The 22,505-nt window shown below is 42.2% G+C and overlaps 1 protein-coding gene across 1 annotated transcript; it reads right to left on the bottom strand.

Moving 5' to 3' along the window:
• Positions 1–527: 527 nt before the first annotated feature.
• C32H16orf46 (chromosome 32 C16orf46 homolog) lies at positions 528–11,634 on the bottom strand. The gene is made up of 4 exons (XM_058528348.1): positions 11,561–11,634; positions 10,065–10,134; positions 8,348–8,595; positions 528–4,689 (listed from the first exon to the last, which is right to left on the bottom strand). The coding sequence occupies exons 3-4, from the start codon at positions 8,555–8,557 to the stop codon at positions 3,694–3,696; spliced, it is 1,206 nt and encodes a 401-aa protein (XP_058384331.1). The 5' UTR covers positions 8,558–8,595; positions 10,065–10,134; positions 11,561–11,634; the 3' UTR covers positions 528–3,693.
• Between the last annotated feature and the right edge of the window lie 10,871 nt (positions 11,635–22,505).

Consider the following 22,505-nt stretch of genomic DNA (forward strand, 5'->3'; position numbering starts at 1 on the left):
GAGCAGGCTGAAGAGCAAGTGGAGAGGATTATTTTAAACGTTAACAAATGTGGGCACTAAGTCATTTAAAAATATGCATGTTTGAAAGAAGCAAATGCTCAAATTGTGAATGAATAAAAAGCATTATCTATAATACTTGAACTGAAAGACTACCAATATTCATTCAGTTCTTTCAACAAACTTCAGAAAAAACTAAATTTTATATTGCCTTACTAATAAATAACAAACATGTTTGTAACTTTGTTCTAAATGCACGAATTCAAAAATAGTGAACGTTGGCATAGGAGAAACTTATTCCCAAGGCCCTTCCACTATTTTTTGGTACTTTATTCTCAAGCAAGATAATATTACAGGACATAAGGCTGCAAAAAAGATACAACAAAATTAAAACAAGTGATACTCTTTTTTAGTTCATCAGAGTCAAATATTTCAGAAAATGAAAAAAATTTTGAAAAACTGTATCTCCATGGTGACTTTGTTATTCTCAAAATTACCTATGGTACCTTAATGTGAACTAAAACTTTTTTTTTTTTTGGCCCAGTGGAGTGAGCATATTAGCATGGTATGTGTCAATAAGACCTTGTTGCAAGCTTGGCATTTTCTTACTGCTTCTGCTTGCCCCTATTTACTCTCTGCTTTCTGGTGATCCACTGCTTTTTCCATGTTCTGGGTGAAATATCTGGTTTTTTGATTGCATCTCAAACATGTTGCTGCTTAGGACTCAGGGCAGAGTTTAGCCTGGGCATCAAGAGCATGGCATTGAGTCTTTCCTGGCTCCAGCATCCCACTTAGCCTGGCAGACGGTGGGAGAGTGTTCCCTATGGTACCAGGGGCTGCCCTTGTCTGCCATTGGTCACAGTCACAAGAACCCCACTGTTTCTTCCCCACCTTGCTTCTCAGTAGCCCCTCAACAGCAGCATCAGGGTTGCATTGGACCCAAGCCCAGGCACCCCAAAAAGCCCAAAATATGAGGCCTCCAGTGGTGCAGCTCGGCCTGCTTGGTCAGCTGGGGGCTCCCAAAGGGAGACAGGCTGGGGCTTCTGTGGTCTCTCTGGGTCTTGAAGCTCCTGAACATGGAGGGAGAGTGAAAGCAAGTATGATTCTAGGTTCAAATCATTTTATCACATGGTCTTTGAAGTACAGTTAATTCACAAGAGGGGGCAAAGTCCAGAATAAAAAGAATAAAGCTAAAAATTGGGGAAAGTCTCCTGGAGCAGGCAAAGTCCTACGTACTTGTCCAAATGTAGCCAGGCCCTATTCTGACTTGAAGCCTTCCCCTTTCCCTTCAAGAGCGCTACCCCTCACGTCTCTGCCCTGTCGACGTTCTGTCTGTCTGAGGTTTCCTGCCCCTCCGGGGCCTCCCTTGCCGTACCTAGACCCTCAGCAGCATCCCCTGGCCTCAGCCCAGCAGGAGCCCTGTGGCAGGTGCTGCCACAATTCCACTTGGTGATTTTTTAAGGTTTCAAGAAAAATAGGAGTTTGGAAAGTTTTACTAATGAGGCATCCAAAAATAATAGAATGAGGGATGAAACACAGAGCCCTCCAAGCTTGGTTTGGAGAGGACTAGAGGAACTAAAACCTAATTGAGATCATCACCTTGAGGTAGGAAGAGGGCCGTTGGCACCTACATTATAACATGCTTAGCTCCTTAAAATGGCAGGATTTCCACTCAAAGTCTTGTTAGTGACCTAGAACCCTAATGAGGACTACATTCTGTAAAAATTCAGCCTTTATCTAGGTTTGAACATCAAAGACCAGTTTGGATGTCTTGATTTAATCTGAGTGGACATTGGGACAAGGCCTAGAGTGACTTTATCTGCAGAGAAACAAGCTAAACCTGGGCTAATGCAAATAAGATCCCAGAGCGATACCTTTATCAGGTACTTGAATAATTATCTAGACAAAGAGATGCCAAATGTAAAACATTCTTACCTCTTCACAGAGGAATCGTCTAGTCAACATTTTTCTGCCCATATTAATTATTTGCCCAAAAAGGATACTACAAATCTTTAAATTGGGCCCTCCCCTTAATTCTAAATTATTATATGTTTACCCCAAAATCTACAGAATTTATAACCCTTATCTCAACAAATGAGTTTTTCTTAAGAAAAAAAATATTCTGTTGTATCTTAGATCAGTGTTTTCAAACTGCCTCAAGCTCTCAGAAGGTAAGTATGTCCGGGCTGAGCAGGTGGGGCTCTGTCCCCACTCACACTGCTCCGTACCCTTCCCTCCCAATCAAACATTTTTGACTATTTTACATACTGAGCTCATGCTGCTGCTTGTAAAGGGGGCTTGACAAACCACTGTCTTAGGTGGGCAGGCTGCAGGGTCCTCAAACAGTACCAGCTCCTACACCCTCACTGTCCAGACACAGTGGGGAATTGGGGCCTCCTCTGGGGGACAGAATCCAGATGATTTCTTCATTAAGGGAAGACGGAATTGCTTCTAGGCTGTAAAGAGGTGTTCAACCTCAGTGGGCAAAGTATACCTTTTGATGACTGTTGTCCTATAATCATTCCTGCATTTCTGGTGTTTCATAAAAACAAACCAACAAAACAAAACAAAAAAACTAACAGACAAGACATTACAAAGACCAGTCATGGAGAGCAGATGTTTACAAACACAGTCATATATTCTGTCTGCCCATCATTTAGGAGATGGAAAGTCCAGAGTTCAAGTACAACCTACCTTAAGCAAATGCAAACTATGTAATTACAGAGTGGCTAAATGGTTATTCATATCACGAAATGGTTTTTCAGAGCATTTCTCTACATAGCATTGTCACCTGGCATTTAAAGTATAACATTTACAAACGCTTAATTTATATACAACTTCAGGAAATATGCATTGGGATAAAATGAGAGGGGTGGGGGGACAGGAGAAGGGAGAAAGTAATAGCCCCATTTCCTAAGTGTCTGTTGGGGTTGTAGAGTTCCCAAATATTAGATGCAAGTTAAGGCTGGAGGAAGCATGTGAGGTGACAATAATCACAGTGACTTTTTTTTTCAAATAATTAATTATTCTTAACCTTCTTCCCAAGATAGATTGTGTAGAGCTATGGCTAAAACTTCCCAGACACAGAGACTAGCATGACACTACAATAATAAGTACATGTCACCTTGGACACAAGGATATTCATTTGGACACAGGCTGGAGTTGTCTATTAAAGCAATGTTTCAGATCTTTGTTGCAAGAGAAAATGAGGCAACATATCTGCCTGGTTCAAAAGATCACGAAACAATTTGATCTAAACAAGCCCAGTACACTTAGCTTACGGCACTAGGGTGGGGCAGTCAGTTTGGGGCTGACATGGGGCCATCACTGAGGCAGGCCCTTCGGATTGCCCACCATCCACTTGGCTTCCAGTGGGAGTGGAGAGATAAGGCAGGCAGAGGCTGAGAGACTGGCATTACCAGTTTGCATTGTATAAATAACTAAGCAACAGAAGCAGGTAACACATAAATATGGGGGTTTTGAGAATAAATCAAAACTCATACAATGAGGTTCAATGTCCTCTGGTCTAGTACAAAAAAAGGACCAGGGGAAGGAGGGAGGGAGGGAAGAGTATGGGAGACCAAACGAAAAGGAGACGGAGACAGAGCCAGAGCCAAGGAGAATAGGGTGGGGGCAGGAGAGAGGATGAATGAATTTCAAGTCGTGCTTATTCCCAGGGAAGTATATCGTGGCAACTCAGAGGAGTCTGTGAGAGGAGACAGGAATAACAACCCTGCTCACTGTGAGGGACGGCAAGAGAGATCTTGAGAACACTTTGGTCTCCAGCGTTTGGTGCCTGTTTTCCTGCTTGGCCTCCGTGAGAGCGCGCTTTTGGGTGTTCACGGGAGGTCTCGGCTCCCTGGCTTTGAATTTGGCTTTGTGGTTTTGCACTCCCTGTTTCTGCAAAAGCTGCAAGGCAGCAAGATAGCGAACATTGTTGGAGTTGGGAGGACACGCCAGGTTTTTCTCAGGCAGGAGGGACCAGTGCAGGCAGCACGGCTCAGGACTGGCCAGCAGGGATGTCCGGGCCGCCGGGGGAGGGAAAGGCGGGGGGTCGTTGACCTTAAGGTGTTTGGCCAGCTCAGTGGGTCTCTTCTCACCTTTCCCATCAACTGTATTCAATCCATATGCACAAGGCACACATTCATCCTTTTCCACATTCAGCTCCCTCTCTTCCGGCTCCAAGAAAAAGTTCTCACTCTTCTTACCCAGATCATCCAGGCCATTTGGGGGTGCAGCCTTCAGGGGAGGTAGAACTAACAAGGCCTTGGAAGTCAAGGTGTCTGAAATGAAGGGACCTCTGTTAGCGCCTCCACTGGGATTTCTGGGGTCCTTGCCCCTAACAGTTTCGGGGATGGCCCAGTTTTCCATGCACCAAATAAACTCCTTTATTTGCAGACTTTTTTTCTCTCCCTGATTGTAGGTGGGAAAGCAGATCTTGCTCATCTCCCTGGAGGCAGAGGGGCGCCCCTGAGTCTGGGAGGGGCTGCCTTGATCCTTCTCTGGGCCCACCTCAGCCGGAGCCCCTGACTCCAATTTGCCCGCCTCCAACTGAGGCCTGGCCTCCAAGCTCCCTTGGGAGAGACTGACACAGAGGAAGCAGCTGCTGGCACTTTTTCCCGCCCTTGCCTTTTTAGGCTTCTTTCTGGGCCAGATGCAGGCGGTTGGTGAAGTCTTGCCCCAGCCTTGGACCTGCAAATAAAGCAGCACGTTACTCTCAGCCGAGCTGCCCCAACTTTGGCTGCATCCCCCATTTTGGCCCTCCTATTTGAAGTAATATTTTTCTTAAAATTGATTCACCATTTTTTTTTTAACTTTTAATACCTATTTTAGCCTCATACCAAGCAATAGTATTTGTAATAGCATTTGTTAATCCGAAATACTAGCCATGGGAATTGTTAATAATAAAATACTAAGCAATAGTATCTGTAAATATCTGTGGCCACATTGATGTGCTGTGTATTTTTTCAAATGCACATTAAAATAAATTCAGAACCATTAAAATAAAATCAAAATTGTTTGTACTTGTCCTCCCTACCAGGCTTTCGTGTGCCTCCAGGCTCTGCTTCCCATACCCGAGACACCGCTGTGTAGAGGGGCTGGACGGGGAGCAGATGAGCCAAGGCAGGTCCTGGAGTCGGTGGGGTAGCCCAGGCACACCTACGCCCCCGCCCACACCAGGAGTCCCCTGGCTGACCTTGCCGCGGAGGTCACCATTAAATAGAGTTGCCAGCTGAAAATACAGGCCACATTTGGGACATACTTATACTAAACAAACTAGGTGCTGTTTACCAAAATTCAAGTTTAACCGGGTGTCCTGTGTTTTCATTTCCTCAATCTGGCAACCTTATGTGTAAAAAAGGCAAAAATAGCTTCTGTGCTTTTACCATGTTCCAGGCCCTGAGCTGAGGATCTGTTGGCATCGTGCATTTAATTCTCACCGTAGCACTACAATTCAGGCATTCTGATACTCCAGTTACAGAGGAGGAAACTGAGGCTCAAAACATTGTTACAGCCAATGGCAAGTTCTGGCACATTCAGAGAGTCTGTGCATTCCCGAGCAAAGGACAAAGAGAGGCCTTGAGGAGCGGCAGTGTCTCCAGGGCCTGACAATAGGGCCAGCCTCTGGTCATCCTGCACAAAACATCCCTTTACCATCGTTCCCTCCTCACCCTCCCCCCACTCACTTCATGTGCTCAGCTCCCCAAATTCCTCCAGTTAAAAATTCCTAAGTGTTCAGCATCACTTTAAAAAGAAGTCTAGTAAGTGCTTGGCACTGCATGCGGCATTTGTGTCCTCCTCACTACACCCCTGTGGCCCAAATTTGCAGATGAAGATCCTGGAGCTAAGGGACAGGAACCCTCCCCAAGGTTAGCTGCCGGTGAGTGGCAGATTTGAATCGTTCTTTCTTATTCCAAGGTCCTAGTTCTTCCCAAAGCCACCCTGATACCTCGCATATATTCCAGCCAAAAGCCCATTTTCTTTTGCATAGTTAAGTCCCAGTTCTTAGACAGTGATTATATACAGGGGCAAGGTTGCTGCCCCGTGCTGCACACCAAGTCAGACGAAGGACACCTTCCCCAGGCACTTCCTCCCTCCGCCGCTGTTCCAGGAACCCTGTCCCTTCACGTGATGCCCAGTTGGCACTAGCTCTTCTAGAGGACCCCGCTGCTTGTCTCAAACCTCTCTGCTCTCGGTCCTGGCTCCGCAAGCGATTTTCCAGCTTTTGCAGGAAGGCAAGGGTCCCAGCCCGCTAGCTACCAGGTCTTCAGGTGACAGGCCTCTCGACAGATGGTGGCTTCAGCTGGAATGAGATAGTCCCCCAGTCCCCTCCTCCAGCCAGACAAGGAGATTCATCTCCAGGCTGTGCTTGGAGCAAGCCAACTTCTACTTAATTGTGTATTTCTTGAGGGGAACAAATTCTGGAGCAACCCCTGCACGTTTGTCTTGCTGAATCTATCCAACAGGCCCACCTGAGGAGTCAGCAAATGCTCTCCACTTGCCTGACCCTGAGAGTCACCTGAGCTGCTAATGTGGAAACTAGTGTAGTGACAGGAAAGGCCTTGTGTCCAATCAGTCTGGGTCAAACACGCACACCCCTGAGGCAGCCCGTCGTCTATCTCCTGTCTCTTGGCTCTGCAAGCATAGGAAACTCGCACAAATTGCTGCCAGCACAGTGTTCTCTGTCCTCCTTTAAATGCTGGCCAGGGGTCCCTGGCTCCAGCGCAGAACGTGTCAAAGGGCCAGGAGCCAGTGCAGGAAGCTGGCCTCTGGCAGGACAGGCCTCCGTCTCCCCTCCTGAAGCAAGGCCTCCTGCTGCGGCAGGGCACGGCTGGGTGGGCATGGGTAGGGGGCTGGGCAGGGGGAGCAAAGAGCAGCAGGCAGGAGGAGATGAGGTGGCACAACCATCCCCAGACAGAGTGTGACAGCAAACATACTCTAAGCTACGGGCATGTGGGGGATTTTTTCCAATTAAAAGAAAATTCTTCTCCAACAGCCCTTAGATATATATTCCAAAGTAGCTGCCTTCAATAGTAAACTGAACCCTCTAAACTTAGAACATTTTTAATTCTTAAATAGAACTGTCTCCAACCCTGACTTATCTGGCATGGGTGTGCGTGTATGGAAGGTCATAAATGCTTAGGGTGGCGGTGGAGGCAGTACAGTAGACAGGGGACTAGAGAAGGGCTCTTGAAGACATGATTCTTTCAACTGTCGAGTAGACTTGGGTGAGTCATTCTGCCATGTCTTGGCCTCAGTTTCCATGTTTATAAAATAAACCGATTAGATCAGGGTTTCCTAACCTTGGCACTACTGACATTTGGAGCTTATTATGGACTATATGTTTGTGTCCCCCCCAAAATTCCTATGTTGAAACCATAACCCCCAATGTGATAGTTTTTGGAGGCAGGGCGTTTGGGAGGTAATTACGGTTAGATGAGGTCAAGAGGGTGGGCCTTCATGATGGGATTAGTGCCCTTATAAGAAGAGGAGGAGACAAGGGATCTTTCTCTCTGCTTGCACACACCAAGGAAGGCCATGTGAAGAAATAAACAGGCCCTCACCAAGAACCCAACCATGCTGGCACCCTGATCTTGGACTTCCAGCCTCCAGAACTGTGAGAGATAAATGTCTGTTGCTTAAGCCACCCTGTCTATGCTATTCTGTTACAGCAGCTCGAACTAAGACAGGATGGGGGCCATCCTGGGCATTGTAGAGCAGCACCCCTGGCGTCAACCCACTAGATGCCAGTAACATCCCTTCTCCCTCAACCCCAGGTGTGACATCGCCAAGTGTTACCTGAGAATCACTGGATTAGTTCAAATTTCCTTAGTTCTCAATTTAGGATTCTATTGTTGATTCTAAGAATAGTTTAATAAACCCACAGGGTTCTGAGTCGAACCAGTAAGACACAAATCTCAGGTCTCTTGGGGAGCTGAGCACTGCACTTAAGAAGCCCAGGTTCTGGAGTCTAGAAGACCCAGATTCAAGCCCTGCCTTGGCCACTGGCTGGGTGATCTTTGCACGTCATCTCATTTTTTGGGTGACTTAGCAGCCTTGTCCAAAAAATGAGGCTGTTCAGAATGCTTGCCTCATCGGGCTATTGTGAGGTTGAATGCATTGATGTATATGAAGCATTGACTGTGCCTGCCAATACTAAGTGCCCATAAATACCCAATAAAAGGTACTACTATTATGGTCATTAATATTTTACCTCTGTTCCAAAGGTTTCTGTATCTCACTGTTTACACATTTTTTTGGTAATTGTAACTATTTTTGAAAAAAGCCAAAGAAAAAGCTTGCATCAAAACACTGACCTGCAAGAGACCTAACTCAAGAAGATACTCACTGCTTCTTCCCATCCAGTTCCGATGACAAACTCGTGGGCTTTTTCATCTTGTTCAAGCGTAATATCACTGATATTGAGAAGACAACAAACATGATTCTTTTCGCTTGTTTCATCTGGACAAGTAAAGGTTAATTCAGTTTCTTCTGTACTTTGAATTTCATTATTTTCACTATTTTCTAACTCAGTCTCATTTTTCTGACCAAGATCCATTACTGTGATGGTTGCTTAAAGTTTTTAACATCTTCTTCCTGTAGTTGGAAATACAGATTAAACTCAGTTTTTAATATTGATTTTTTTTTTTAAAGCAATGCAATAACTCAGGCGAAATATCTTCAAGACACATTCAGGAATAGACTGAGAAGAAATATTACAAAACCATTCATTGCCAACTACTGACATTATAAAGGATAAGGCTAATTTTAAAGACTAGTGGATTTAATGAAAGACCAAAGTTGGGGGTGAAGAAAAGAGGATAGGAAGATGTTAGCACAGGCTGTAACCCTCGTGATGGGTACACAGTGCCTTAAGGAATGTAGGTGTAAGCATCCCTACCCTCCACTCCAAAAACATCCAAAAGGTATTGTGCTAATGTCGAGAGAGCCATCATGGATATGTGTGTGACTTATGCACACCAGCCTCCACCTCTTTCCCTTCCCAACAACTCTGGATATCAGCTTGGGGGTCGTTAGACTTCTGAGGAAGCTGGTGGAGCATGTGGTCTGGGCTAAGTCAGTCGGTTCGCCGTAATCCAGCCTATATAACTGGTGTCCTATAAAAAGGGGAAATTTGCACACAGACATGCATAGAAGGAAGACCATGTGAAGAGACACAGGGAAAAGATGGTCATCTGCAAGCCAAGGAGAGAGGGCTGGAATGAATCCTTCCCTCACAGCCCTGAGAAGGTGGTACTTGGTTATGGCAGCCCTAGCTGACTCACACAGTAAGTGGTGGTGGCGGTGGTGGTGGTGGTGATGATAATGATCTATCCTTAACTGATGCTTTTCTGGGTTGAAAAAATGGGACCTGGCATTTATAATCCAGTCAAAGGGTTAGGAAAGTTATAATCCTGATCAGGAGCACAAACTCAGGTGCCAAACAGCCAGGGTTCCAATCCTATTACTAGCTGTGTGGCCTTGGGCAAGTGACTTTTCTGGGTCTGTTTGTTCATCTATAAAACAGGAATGATTATAATACCTTCCCACAGACAATGGCTCCTCCTGGGGACCTCCTGGAGAGCAAAAAAAACAGTTCTAAAGGCTCGAGTTCTAAAGGCTCGAAGTCCAAAATCATGGTGTGGGTAGGGTTGTTCCTTCTCAGGGCTGTGAGGGAAGGATTCATTCCAGCCCTCTCTCCTTGGGTTGTAGATGACGATCTTTTCCCTGTGAGTCTTCACATGGTCTTCCTTCTATGTATGTCTCTCAAGCTGCACAGATGAACTCTAAGGCCTCAGCAGTGACCACCAATGGTCCAGCTGAGTACCGATGAACAGCCAGTACCTTCTTGAGGAATTTCTTGCTTGTAATGAGACAAAGGCCACTGGGGACCACACACCTTGCTTTCTCTCACCACAATGTGACCCCTGCCAGAAATCTACTTTTTTCATTTTCTGTTGAGGTAGAGATTAGTAACTTCTTATAACAATATCTGTCTAATTACCATTTTGGCTTTTTCATACAGGCTTAAAATGGCATTTTGATAGTAATAAAATTCCATTTACCTATGGAAGGTCAAATATCTGTGGACATCCTAATGTTTTCCAATATGACATCAGAGGAAATGAATGAAATCTGAAAGGAAAAAAAAACGATATTACAAGTGACTAAAAACTAGAAGTGCTATATTCTGTTTACAAACAGAAGCAGGATTAAGCACCAGACAGATTGTGCAAACCAGCCTGATCTTTCATATGTGAAATTTCACTTCGGTCACTGCCCAGGCCAAAGAAGCTTCTATAAGTACAGATCTCGTTCTCTTCTGAATTACCAATGCATTTGTACCACAGCACCCCAGAGACTTAACAAGTGTACAATTCAAAAGGAAAAAAGCAGAGAATCAAAAGCAAAGCCATTTATTAAATCATAAAATAAATTTAAGCTTGAGGTTAAGATAGCAAAGAAACAGATACTGTTTAGGAGAGATTAAGTATAGTTAGAATGTTCAAATCGGTAAGAAAGATCTTCTGTGCTTGAAGCATCTCCACTGATGAGGCCCTCACTACTTAGAAGGCCTGTTCCAATGGCAAAGTGCTCCAATTGCCTGCTTCTCAAACGTGGCTGCACCTTGGAGTCATAAAAAAATACTTTATAAAAAATAAAAATGCCCCAACCCTACCCACAGAGATTCTGATTATAATTAGTCTGGGCACTGCCTGGCCATCGGGATTTTTAAAATCACCCTAGGTGATTCTAAAATCCAGCCAAGTTGGAGAACTACTGCTCTGTTTGAAAGTTCTTCCTTATATGGAACCAACACTGCTTTCCCTGCCCCATCAACATCCTCCATGCCCTGGTCCTAGTTTTGCCCTCCAGAGCAAGCTCTGTGATGGGCAGCCTTCCCATCCATGGGTGGGCTTCAGGAGGTCTATGACACCTCTGAAAATGCTCCATCCTTTTTTCAGGGAAGGGCTTGCATCAGAGCTACAAAGCAGCCTGCCACCAAGAAAGGTGGAAGAAGCATTGATCCAGAGACGGCCCACTGCCTCAGTCTCCCTACGGCCCTACAACAACGTCCCCTGTACTCTTCTCTTTCAGGTTAACCATCTCCAGCTCCTTCGACTATTGCTCACATGTCATGAGAATATGTGAAGTCTGAGGGGAAGACTAGATCTCTATCTCTATCTCTACATCTAGAGAGAGAAACAGCAGAGGCCAAAGATGCAATACTGGGTAAGCCTCTGTTTTGGAGTCAGTAGAAGTTGGACCCAGCAAGGGCACCAGAAGAGGTTCCAGTCAGATTATATTACAAAGTGCCAAAAGGAACCCAGGTAACGATAATAATTTAATAATAATACTTACTGATACATAGCTCTGACTATGTGCCAGGCACTGTTATAAGCACTTTACATATTAGTTATAAATACTACATTTTTATAAGTACTTTACTCATTTAATGGGAGCTCATGGGAACTATGATCTCCTTATGACCGAAAACTAAGAATCATCTCTGAGTCAGTAAATGCAGTGTTCTTAGTCAAAAGGTGAGATTACTGCATACCAGATTGCTGGAACACTGATGTTCTTCAGGCTGGATCAAAATTCTCCACTACTAAAACAGAATATTGGTGGTCTTTGCCTAATTAGAAAAAAAAATTTAGTTAGTGGAAAGAATAGTCTTAATTTTAAGCTTTCCTCCTGTAAACATGCCTTCAAGTTTTATTGCCCCTTCTTGTCTTCCAGCTCATGTGAGAGAGGACAAATAGAAATGTACAAGAAGCAAGCAAAGATTAACTAAAAAAGTGGATATGTGATTTCTTACAAATTGTATGCAGTTTTACTTTTATGTTGGAATGCAGAAGTCTGCATTGATCTAATACTCATATTTTCTGACAGTAGAATTATGCCTAGTTTACAGATTTGAAGTAAATCTAATCTAGCTCATGCTATTCCACTTGACTTTCCTGGAGCTTTAATACCTGATCCAGTCTGAGCATCCCTGGTATAAAGCATATCTCAAAGTCCATACTAATGTTTTCCAAGAAAATCACATCAAGAAAACACAAAAATCACAGTGAAAATGCTACCACAGGAAAATGCATTTGCAGATGCAACTAGAAAATTGAATTTGGAGCACAAAGCAGGAAGGCACACAGATGTAGGCCAGGAGGTATTAAACCCTATGACTTATGCTATCGAAGTGACGCGAACCAAAATGCACAAAGCAGTTGACTGCGGTCCAAGCCCCCAGAGTACATGTTTGGATAAACAAGAATAAACCCAAAGGAAAATTGATCAAGGAACTAAGATATTTGGAAATGAAATAAAGAAGATGAATGAGAGTCTAAGAAACAGAGCCTATGGAAACTCACTATGATCCAGAAAAAATCTTTTCTAGTAGCATTTAAAGACACAAATGGAAAGGAAACGATCAGCCACAAAACTGTAAAATCGTTTTATTTTACTTTACCAATCAAATATAAGCCATTATAATTTGCTTTAAAATAATCCTGCAAGGGGAGGTGGGTGCTGGTGGTTAGAGAGAGAATGATGAAATACAAGTGGCCACAAGTTCTGTTTGTTGTAGGTGGGTATGAGGGCATGGAGGTTAATTGTACTATTCTTTCTACTTTTATGTAAGTGTGAAATTTGTCATAATAAAATGTTTTTTAAGCCATTACGTTACCAGAGTGGTTCAAGAAATGGAATGTCAAATAATGGTGGTGGTGAGCATACCATGAATTTTGACCTTAAGCAAACTGACATAAATGTATCAAAGAATAGATAACACGGCTTGTATAATTTTACATTAGAGTAGGAGACCTTGAACAAGGACTTATTGAAAAAGAACTGATGTACAACAAAGGTATAAAAAATCAGAGAACAGAGTTTATGAAGGTGATTTAGAGAAACTCCATAAATAATGGTCTAGTTACTCTTAAGTCAAAGTACTCAAAGCCTTCTCATTGAATTCACTGAACAGCAAAAGAAAGGGTTGGAAATGCAGAAAAAAATAGACATTACCTTTTGGATCTCTGACTCTGTAGTATGATCATGCAGTTTGTTAATGAACAGAGAAATACGGAGACGACCAAATGCCTCTTTGTTATACATCTGGCAAAATCAATGTAGCTTTAACGCCCTAACCATTCTGTAACTTAAAATACTAAGTGTCCTGCTCCTGAAATGAACAGACTTCCATTAAGCTACCACTGGTCAATGGCAGAGGCACACGAATATTACAACCAAATCCAGCAAAAGGATACGTTTTCTGTTGCTACCCTCATGGTGTGTTGTATAAAAGTTAAAATGGGCTGGGAGAGGTTGAAATCAATGTAAACTAAGAACAATGACCATATCTACTATTTGCAAATAAGTAATGCTGCCCCAAGAAAAACATATGTGAAAAAAAGAGACCGCCTGACCAAGAATATAAAGACATTTCCAAAAGGTTAGTAGGTGAAGAGAAGCTAAGAAAAAGGACAGCAGAAGACAAGAAAAGACAGACAGAAATGCCATCCATACTAGTACAGAAAGGGCCTCTGTATTTCTTTGTATTCTTTGATCTTCTTTGATCAACAAGGTGATAATATGGTTATTTTATCATTTTAATGAAAGTGAAGTGAGAAATGGATTTATTAAAAAAATCCCAACGGGTCCGGCCCAGTGGTGTAGCAGTTAAGTGTGCGCGCTCCGCTGTGGCAGCCTGGGGTTCGCCGGTTCAGGTCCCAGGAGTGCACCGACACATCACTTGTCAAGCCATGCTGTGGCGGCATCCCATATAAAGTAGAGGAAGATGGGCATGGATGTTAGCCCAGGGCCAGTCTTTCTCAGCAAAAAGAGGAAGATTGGCAACAGGTGTTAGCTCAGGGCTAATCTTCCTCACCAAAAAATAAATAAATAAAAAATCCCCATAAAACTCTAAAATTTTGTTTTGGTTTTTGTTTGTTATTTTGCCCCAGATATGGCTCAGGCTGTCGAGTTATTTCTGGAAAAAGTTGCCCTGGCAGCCTTACCAGGGTACACTTCAGTTTGGCATGGTCCCTGTTAGCCTCAGCTACCTAGTAGTAGTCAAGATAGGCAAGATTATGCTGCAATAACAAGCAATCCTGATTTTTTTCCCAGTGATTAAAAAACAACAAAAGTTTATTTCTAACTCATGCTACACGTCCATTGTATGATGTCGTGGACTCTGCTCTGCATTATCCTCACTCTGGAACTTGAACTGATGGAGGCACCATCATGGGTAACCATAGCCAACTGTGATGACAGAATGTGATGGCAAACATGGGGAATCACACACTGGCTCTTAGATGCTTCTGCCTGGAAGTAACTCATATGACTTCAGACCCCATGTCATTAGGTGGAACAAGTCACAAGGTACTCCCTAACTTCAAGGAGAAGTGAGGATAATACTTCCTCCTGTATTTCCAGAAGGAAAAGGAAACTAGATTTTGATGACCAGTAGTAATGTCTTGGTAACACTGGTCCGGTATCATCAGAGGTGACATATAAAGCAAGTGACCTTTATGTACACCACCTAAAATGTGGACATTTATGGTCCTTGAAAATAGAGTCCAGGGCCCCTGAGAATGGGAAGTCCTAGATCTTAGGAAGATAAGACTATGTGCCTATAACATTATAATTCTTTTCTTAAAACTCTTTTCAGTTTTTTGGATTCTAAAATGTATCCAAATGAAAATACAAAGGCCCAAGAATAGATAGACAATTTTAAAGAAGAAGTCGGAGGAATAACTGCTGAATATCAAGATACGAATCTAGAACAGGATTTCTTATAGATATTGACAAGCTGGTTTTAAAATTTATTAGGAAATGCAAAGGAACTATAATAGCTAAAACAATTATGAAAATGAAGAATAAAGTGGAGGAATCATACTATCCAGTTTTAAAAATTACCATAAAGCTATAGGAATCAGTTTGGTACTGGTGAATGGAGAGACATATAGATCAATAGGCCAGAATAGGGAGTCCAGAAATATACCCACATAAACACGGCCAATTGATTTTTGACAAAGATGCAAAAATAATTAAATGCAGAAAGGAGAGTCTTTTCAACTATAATGTTGCAACAACTGGCCATCGATATGCCAAAAAAAAAAAAAAATCTCAAAATGGATAATAGATCTAAATATAAATCATAAAACTATCTAACTTTTAAAAGAAAACATAGGAAATCTTCATGACCTGGGGTTGGGGAAAGTGTTCTCAGAGTGACACCAAAAACATGATCCATAAAAGAAAGGAATTGATACATTGGTCCTCATCAAAATTAAGAACTTTTTCTCTGCCAAAGCCTGTGTTGGAGAGTGAAAAGAGACAAGATACAGCCTGGAAGAAAATGTCTACAAATCACTTATTTGACAAAGTACTTCTATCCAGAATATGTAAAGAACTCTGCAAACTCAATAGTAAGAAAACAACAACAAATAAATAATTGAAAATTTTGCCAAATAAAAAATGGACAAAACACTTGAACTGACACTATATCAAAGAGGATATAATAAGGAAGACAAATAAGCCCATGGAAAGACATTCAGTACTGGGCCGGCCCTGTGGCTTGGCGGTTGAATGCACGCGCTCCGCTGCTGGCGGCCCGGGTTCGGATCCCGGGCACGCACCGACGCACTGCTTCTCCAGCCATGCTGGGGCCGAGTCCCACATACAGCAACTGGAAGGCTGTGCAACTACGACATACGGCTATCTGCTGGGGCTTTGGGGGAAAAAAATAAAAAATAAATAAAAATTATAAAAAAAAAAATGTTTAAAAAGAAAAAAAGACATTCAGTACTATTAGCCATTAGGGAAACACAAATTAAAACCACATAATATTAAAATGGCTAAAATAAAAAAGATGAGGGGGCCAGCCCTGTGGCCGAGTGGTCAAAGTTCTGCACCCTCCACTTTGGCAGCCCAGGTTCATAGGTTCAGATCCCCAGTGCGGACCTACTCCACTCATCATCCATGCTCTGGAGGATTGGCACAGATGTTAGCTCAGGGCTAATCTTCCTCACCAGAAAAAAAAAAAATGACAATACCAACTGTTGGGAAGGACAGTAGCAGCTAGAATTATCATACATTGCTGGGAATGCAAAATGGTAAAGCCCCTCTAGAAAACAATCTGGCAATTTCTTATAAAGGTAGACATACACCCACCATACTACCCAGCAATCCTATTCTTGACAATCTATCCTAGAGAAATAAAAACTTATATTCACACAAAAACCTGTATACGAGTGTTTATGGCAACTCTATTCATAATCACCTCAAACTGGAAACATCCCAAATATCCCTCAGTAGGTGAACAGGTAAACAAACTGTGATATACACATACAATGGAACACTACTCAGCAAGAAGAAGGAACAAACTCTTTACATACATAATGACATGATGAATCTCAAAGGCATTGTGCCGAGTGAAAGAAGCCAGTCTCAAAAAGTTATGCTGTGTGCTGTACAGGATACAAGAGTGTATACTCTACATGACATTCTCGAAAAGACAAAACTATAGTGATGATAGACAGAGTGATGTCTATACATACATTAAAATTCATAGAACTTTACACCAACAAAAGTCAATTTTACTGTGTGATACTTTTTAAAAAATAAAACAAAAATTATAATGAGGTAGCACAACATACCCAACATTTTGGTAAAGGTTAAAAAACCTATTAATCCATGTAAAATGCTGCTGGTAGGAGGGTAAATGGGTACACTTTGGAAAAGAGTTAGGAATTAAAGGTGAAAGTTTACATTAAAAAATAACTCATGAGAGCTCTTTATAAACTATAAAGCACATATAACTATGAGATGTTATTTTTATAGAATTGTTACATTAATCATTGGATCTGAGGCTTCAAATTGGAAGCGTACATTTTTATTAGTTATGTCCTTTGTTGTAAATGAGAGAATCCTCATTGATGTTTAATAAGATAAAATCATGAGAAGTTACAGTCATGTATCACTTAATGACAGGGACACGTTCTGAGAAATGCGTCGTTAGGCAATTTCGTCATTGTGCAAACATCATAGAGTGCACTTACACAAACCTACATGGTATAGCCTACTACACACCTAGGCTACATGGTACTAATCTTATGGGACCACTGTCATATATGTGGCCCATCATTGATGGACATGTCTTTATGTGGCACATGACTGTATTAGGTAGCTTACAGAATTTTCACAGGAGGAATGGGTCAGAAAGGCAGACTTTGAAGCTACAAAGTCAGGAACAATGCCCAACCCATACTACTTGTTCTAAACATGTAATTGACTCAGCTTTCAGAAATATGACACTTGGGACTGGATTCCAACGCTCCACCACCCCAGCCTGAAAGCATCAAATGCCTCTGCCACCATCAGCACAGAATTTTCTTTCACTTCATTGCAAACGACCACTCCTTCCTGTTATTCACTTCTCAACACATGTATTGGGAGGGTATGTCTAATTGGTGGAACCTAGGTCACATGCCAGAATCCTTGCTACAAGGTAGTACAGGGGCCATGAGTTTTCTGTTCTACTTCAAGGAGGGTACTCATAATACGGTATATATTACCAAAATGCAGCAAGTGCATTCACAAATGCTGGGCTGCCAGCAATTTCTACCATAGCATCTCAGAGTTCAGTCTCATTTCTGAGGAAACTAAGTCGAAAAAAGACAAGCTTGAGGAAAGGAAGGACAACTAACACTTATCAAGAGCCTGATATCATTATCATGTTAGAACCATATTAAAACCACCTAAATTGCCTTTTACGACCTAGCCTTATAAGTCACATGGTTTCAATTTTGCTGGTCTCAGTTGGTTTACCAGCCACTAAGGTCAGCCACACTCAAGACGAGGAGACGCACACTCCACTTCTCCATGGGAGAAGAATCAAAGAATTTGTAGACATGTTTTGAAACCACACCATGTTTTTCTGACTCCAAAGTCCATGCATGCTTTTCCTCACTATATTGTGTGGAAATACTTGTTCCTGGGAATCCAATGCAGTTAGAAAGCACCTGTAGGGTGGGTTATATTTGTTCTGGCCTTGTGAGACTCCGTCTAGCCCCTCTGAGAAGGGAGAAAGGGACATCCATACCTGGTCCCTGTCATTACTCCTCCTTATTAGAGATCATTGTTTATTCAGAATGTGAAAGCTTCGCTCCAGGTGGGAAGGGGCAGCTCAAAATGGCTCAGTCAAACGTGGCAGGTTTATATAAATCAATAAGAGTCACCAACTGTCTGTGATCAAGGTTGGAAGAAAATATAATAGCTGGAGGGGAATGGAGGTCATTATATTGGAAATGAACATCTCTAAGACAAAGATGACATACAAGAAACACTGGTTTCAATTCAGATATAAATGCTGGGAAAATAAAAGTCAATATATATGTATAACTGGTACCTAAACTGATCCTCTGAAAGAGAATAACTCATATCTACTGAGTATTAGTACCATTTTATAAGTGAGGAGACATATGCAGGAAGGTTAGGAAATTTCTCAACATCACTGTGAGAGAGAAAGCTAGTGCTCCCCAAAAGCCACTGTCCTTCCCTACATTGCAGCCTCCCTCGCAGTTGGGTTAGGGCCTTGTGACTAGTCTAGCCAGCAGAACGTGTGGAAGTGAGGAGTATCACTCCTTGAATGAGGCAGTTAGGAGGTCATGTGCCCCTCCAGTTCTCTCTTCTCCTCCCACTATGACCTTGGAAGTCACATGTTGAGTTGGTAGGATCACAAAATGGAGGAAGCCTGGATCCTGAGTCACAGCACGAATCAGGCTGTGCACTAACGATAAAATACCTAATGAGTTAAATCATTGAGATTTTAGTATGTGGTGTTACTGCAGCAGAGCCTGTCCTGTCCTGATGAACATCATCACTGAGATTGCTAGTGTCAGAGTTGAGATTACAAGGCCAGATCTTTCTGACTCTAGAGCTGATTCATTTACCATTACACCTGAAGCAAAAGAAGAAACTAGCTATAACATAATTTTTTAAATAACTGGATGAAGAGTTACATATTAAAGAGACTAGAGAGCTATTTAGTCCTCTAAATTATAGCGATTGTATATGAAGCAACACGATGCTAGCAAAAGAAAACTAGCTTCAGGTAAGGAAGAAAAATAAATTTGTAGTTTTGCTGTGGGAAAATATTAAAAATAAAGTATTTTAGCACTACAGAAAGGAACAGATGTCTATAGGTATCCTACTGTGCAAAGCCAGGTTGGTATGTATCCTAAAATCAGAGTAAAAGATGAATGTTACTTTAAATATTAAAATCAGAGTAAAAGATGAAAAGATTGAAAGTATCATGAGGACAAGCTCCATGTCTTTGGAAGAGCAAGAGTATGCCTGAATCATTCAAAGATAAAACTCTAATTAGAGGTGGAATTAATAGCATATAAATTTACGTTTATGGAGAGAAAATGGGTAAAAAAAATACCTGTTGCAATAGCTCTTCTACAATATTCCTGAAAGATAATGTGGTAAACTGAATTCTACAAATCCTATCTCCACAAGATTTCCCACCCTAATCCCTGCGACTATGACTACGATGAGATACAACGTCCCTGAATGTTATATTACATGGCAAAAGGGACTTTACAGATGTAATTATGGTACTAGTCAGTTGACTTGAAGATAGGGAGATTATTTTGGATTATCTGGGTGGGCCTAATCTAATGCATGAGCCCTTTCAAAGCAGAGAGTTCTCTCTGGCTAGCAGCAGCAGAAGCTGATTCAAAGCATGAGAGGAATTTGAGGCAAGTTACTGGCTTTGAAGAAGGAGAAGGTCATGTGTCAAGGAATGGGGTAGCATTTAGAGGCTGCGAGCAGCCCCTGGCTGACAGTCAGGAATTAAATGGGGACCTCAGTTCTATAACAGCAGGAAACTGAATCCAGCCAACAATCTGAAGGATCTTGGAAGAAGATTCCTCCCCGACCCTCCAGGCAAGAGTCCAGCCTGGCTGACACCTTGATTTCAGCCTTGTGAGATCCTAAACAAAGAACACAGCAGCAACAGAAATCTAATATAATAATAATTCAGCTTAAATACTGCTGCTTAAGTACTTTTAATAACTGAGAGCTAATTACTTCACAAGCTACTTTTTTCATTCCAGTGGCAGCTTTAAAGATTAGAATGTTCTCAAATCAAGACATCTGCAAGTCTGCACATTTTGCTCCTCAGTTCCTGGTGTTCCTCCCCAATGCAACATATGATAATCCTGAAAATATCTGAAGACAGCTATAATTTCTTCAGATAAGAATCTCAAATTCCCTCATCTTGAGAATGCACAGTTGCTTGTCAACGTCTTTAAAACATAGTACCTGGAAATGAGAGCAATACTTCAAATGTGGTCTGGCTAGAAGTGTCTATTTTGAAATCTGACTCCCTTTGGTCTGAAATCTAGCCCTATTAATTCAACAAGGATTGCTATTTTTTTTTTAAAAGCTATATCCCAATCTTGATTAACACTGAGCTTGATGTCAACTACAACTTCTAGATTTTTTTCACATGAACTGTTAATAATTCCTGTCTTCTTGACTCCATATCCATGCTATTAATTTCCTTAAAAATTTTTTTCTTCTTTTTAGCTAGATGTAGACATCCAAATGTATCAGATCCTTCAAAATGTCCTCTTCTTGGTGTTGGACCATTATTACAACCTGCTTAGATAATTCTGAATCTGACATCCTGTGGTTTGGCCCTTTCTTCCCACTTTAAGACTCCATTAATTCAATGGACATACCTTCTGTAACTGCCTCTAAATCACTGATATAAATGTTGACGAGGAGCAGTAAAGGCCAATGCCCTGTGGATAGCCCTTGTACTTGGGTGTTTACTAATTATCTAACCAGCTGCAAATTCACCTCACTATACAATTATCTGGCCTACATTTCTAAATCTCATTTACAGGATTCCTGATCCATCAATTTAGGTAATCCTAATGAAAAAAAAAAAGGAATCTTACCAAGAGTTCTGAAAGTTTACATTTATATTGATGTCTATTAATTTTTTTTATTGTCAATATTAGGGATGAAGAATAGGTTCCAAATTGTCAGTTCCAAACAACTAGTGGCTAGCTAGAGTGTTATGTTGAGAAGGATCTTAAGACTTGGCCACGGCAGGAAAGAGTTCTGTGATTGATTAATGATGTCTGCCACAGAATAAAGAAGGAACAGTGGTAGTATATGTGCCACATATTTGCTGTTGCCTGTCTATACAGTCAGAGTACAAATGCCTTACTGTAGATTCCTACACCTGGTTGGCACATTCCTAATCAAGTAATGGTGGGGTAATGTTGATGCAACAGGAGAGGTGAAAAACAAAGTGTTTAAGTCAAAAGCAGGCTGTAATCCCTCAAAACTCCTTACCCCGTCCCTGGCTCTACACCATGCCCCTACACCTACCCCCATCTTCCTAGATGTTTCAGGTTTAAAGGAATCTTGAATCTATGTCAGAATTTCAGCCAGGGAAAGATGGGTCGCAGCCTCACTCAGAATTCTGAATGGATGTGTCTGTGGATCCTTATCAACATGTGTCGAATGAAGAAATCAATGAACAGAAACACTGTTAGCTATGGTGGAAATTAAGTTTCTTAATACAGAGCTAAGCTTCACGCATATGAACTGGTTAAATAGGTCTTGAAGATTGGCCTGGGCATGCTGATCACTGGTAACATAGTTCTAAGGGAAAATTACATTGGGATTCCAATCTAATTTACAGTTTTGGGACACAGACAGCTCTCAGGGAGTCGAAATTTATCGCTAAGTTAAGCATCTGCAGCACTGAACTTGCACAATTTGTTCACACATTCAAGAATATAAATCTTATCTTCCCGTGTTAACTATCGGTGCCTTATGCTTATTAATACCCAAAGAACACAGAAGCTTTGAGTATTCATAGAATGATTCCTAGGAGCCAGTTTCTACAACCACCCCTCCGGATCAGACCATTTCTACTCCAATCCCAATCCCCAGCTCTTCCGCTTTTTCCACTCGTATTCATTCACTCACTAAGTGCCTCTAAGATGCCTAGCACTAGGAATTAAATGATAAAGCAACGCCCGTCATCCCAGCTCTTACACACCTTACACTCTACACAAAAGCACAAGTCATCAAACACACTCCCCCTGTGGCTCCTAAAGCCCAGGCACTTCACACCTGGCTCCTCCCTTTCCTCTAATGGCCCCTCTCCTTCCCACAGGCTCCGCCCCTTCTCCCACGATCCCTCTTTTTTCCTCATCTAGCTCCTCCCCTTCCTCCAGCAGTTCCTACCGCGCCACAAGAGACGCCTTCCCTTCCTTCCATAGCTATCCCCCGCCAGCCAAACGTCCTCCCCTTCCTCCGTTGGCTCCTCCCTCACCAGGCTCCGCCCACTGCCCCACCCACTCCGCGCCGCTCCTCCCCAGGTCCCGCCCACTCTTATTCCAGCCCGGGCCGGCACTACCTCCTCCTTTGGCCTCCCCGCCCCAGAGGGCAGCTTCCTTTCGAACTGGCAG

This window comes from Diceros bicornis, chromosome 32 (assembly GCF_020826845.1).
Source record: "Diceros bicornis minor isolate mBicDic1 chromosome 32, mDicBic1.mat.cur, whole genome shotgun sequence".
In the NCBI taxonomy this organism is placed as follows: Eukaryota; Metazoa; Chordata; class Mammalia; order Perissodactyla; family Rhinocerotidae; genus Diceros; species Diceros bicornis.

What these genes read in the sequence shown, in the direction of transcription:
- C32H16orf46 (XM_058528348.1), bottom strand. Translation starts at nt 8,557, where the DNA reads ATGGATCTTGGTCAGAAAAATGAGACTGAGTTAGAAAATAGTGAAAAT. An exon ending in GAACTGGATGGGAAGAAGCA is followed by an intron (nt 4,690 to 8,347) that starts GTGAGTATCTTC and finishes CTTTATTTGCAG; the next exon opens with GTCCAAGGCTGGGGCAAGAC.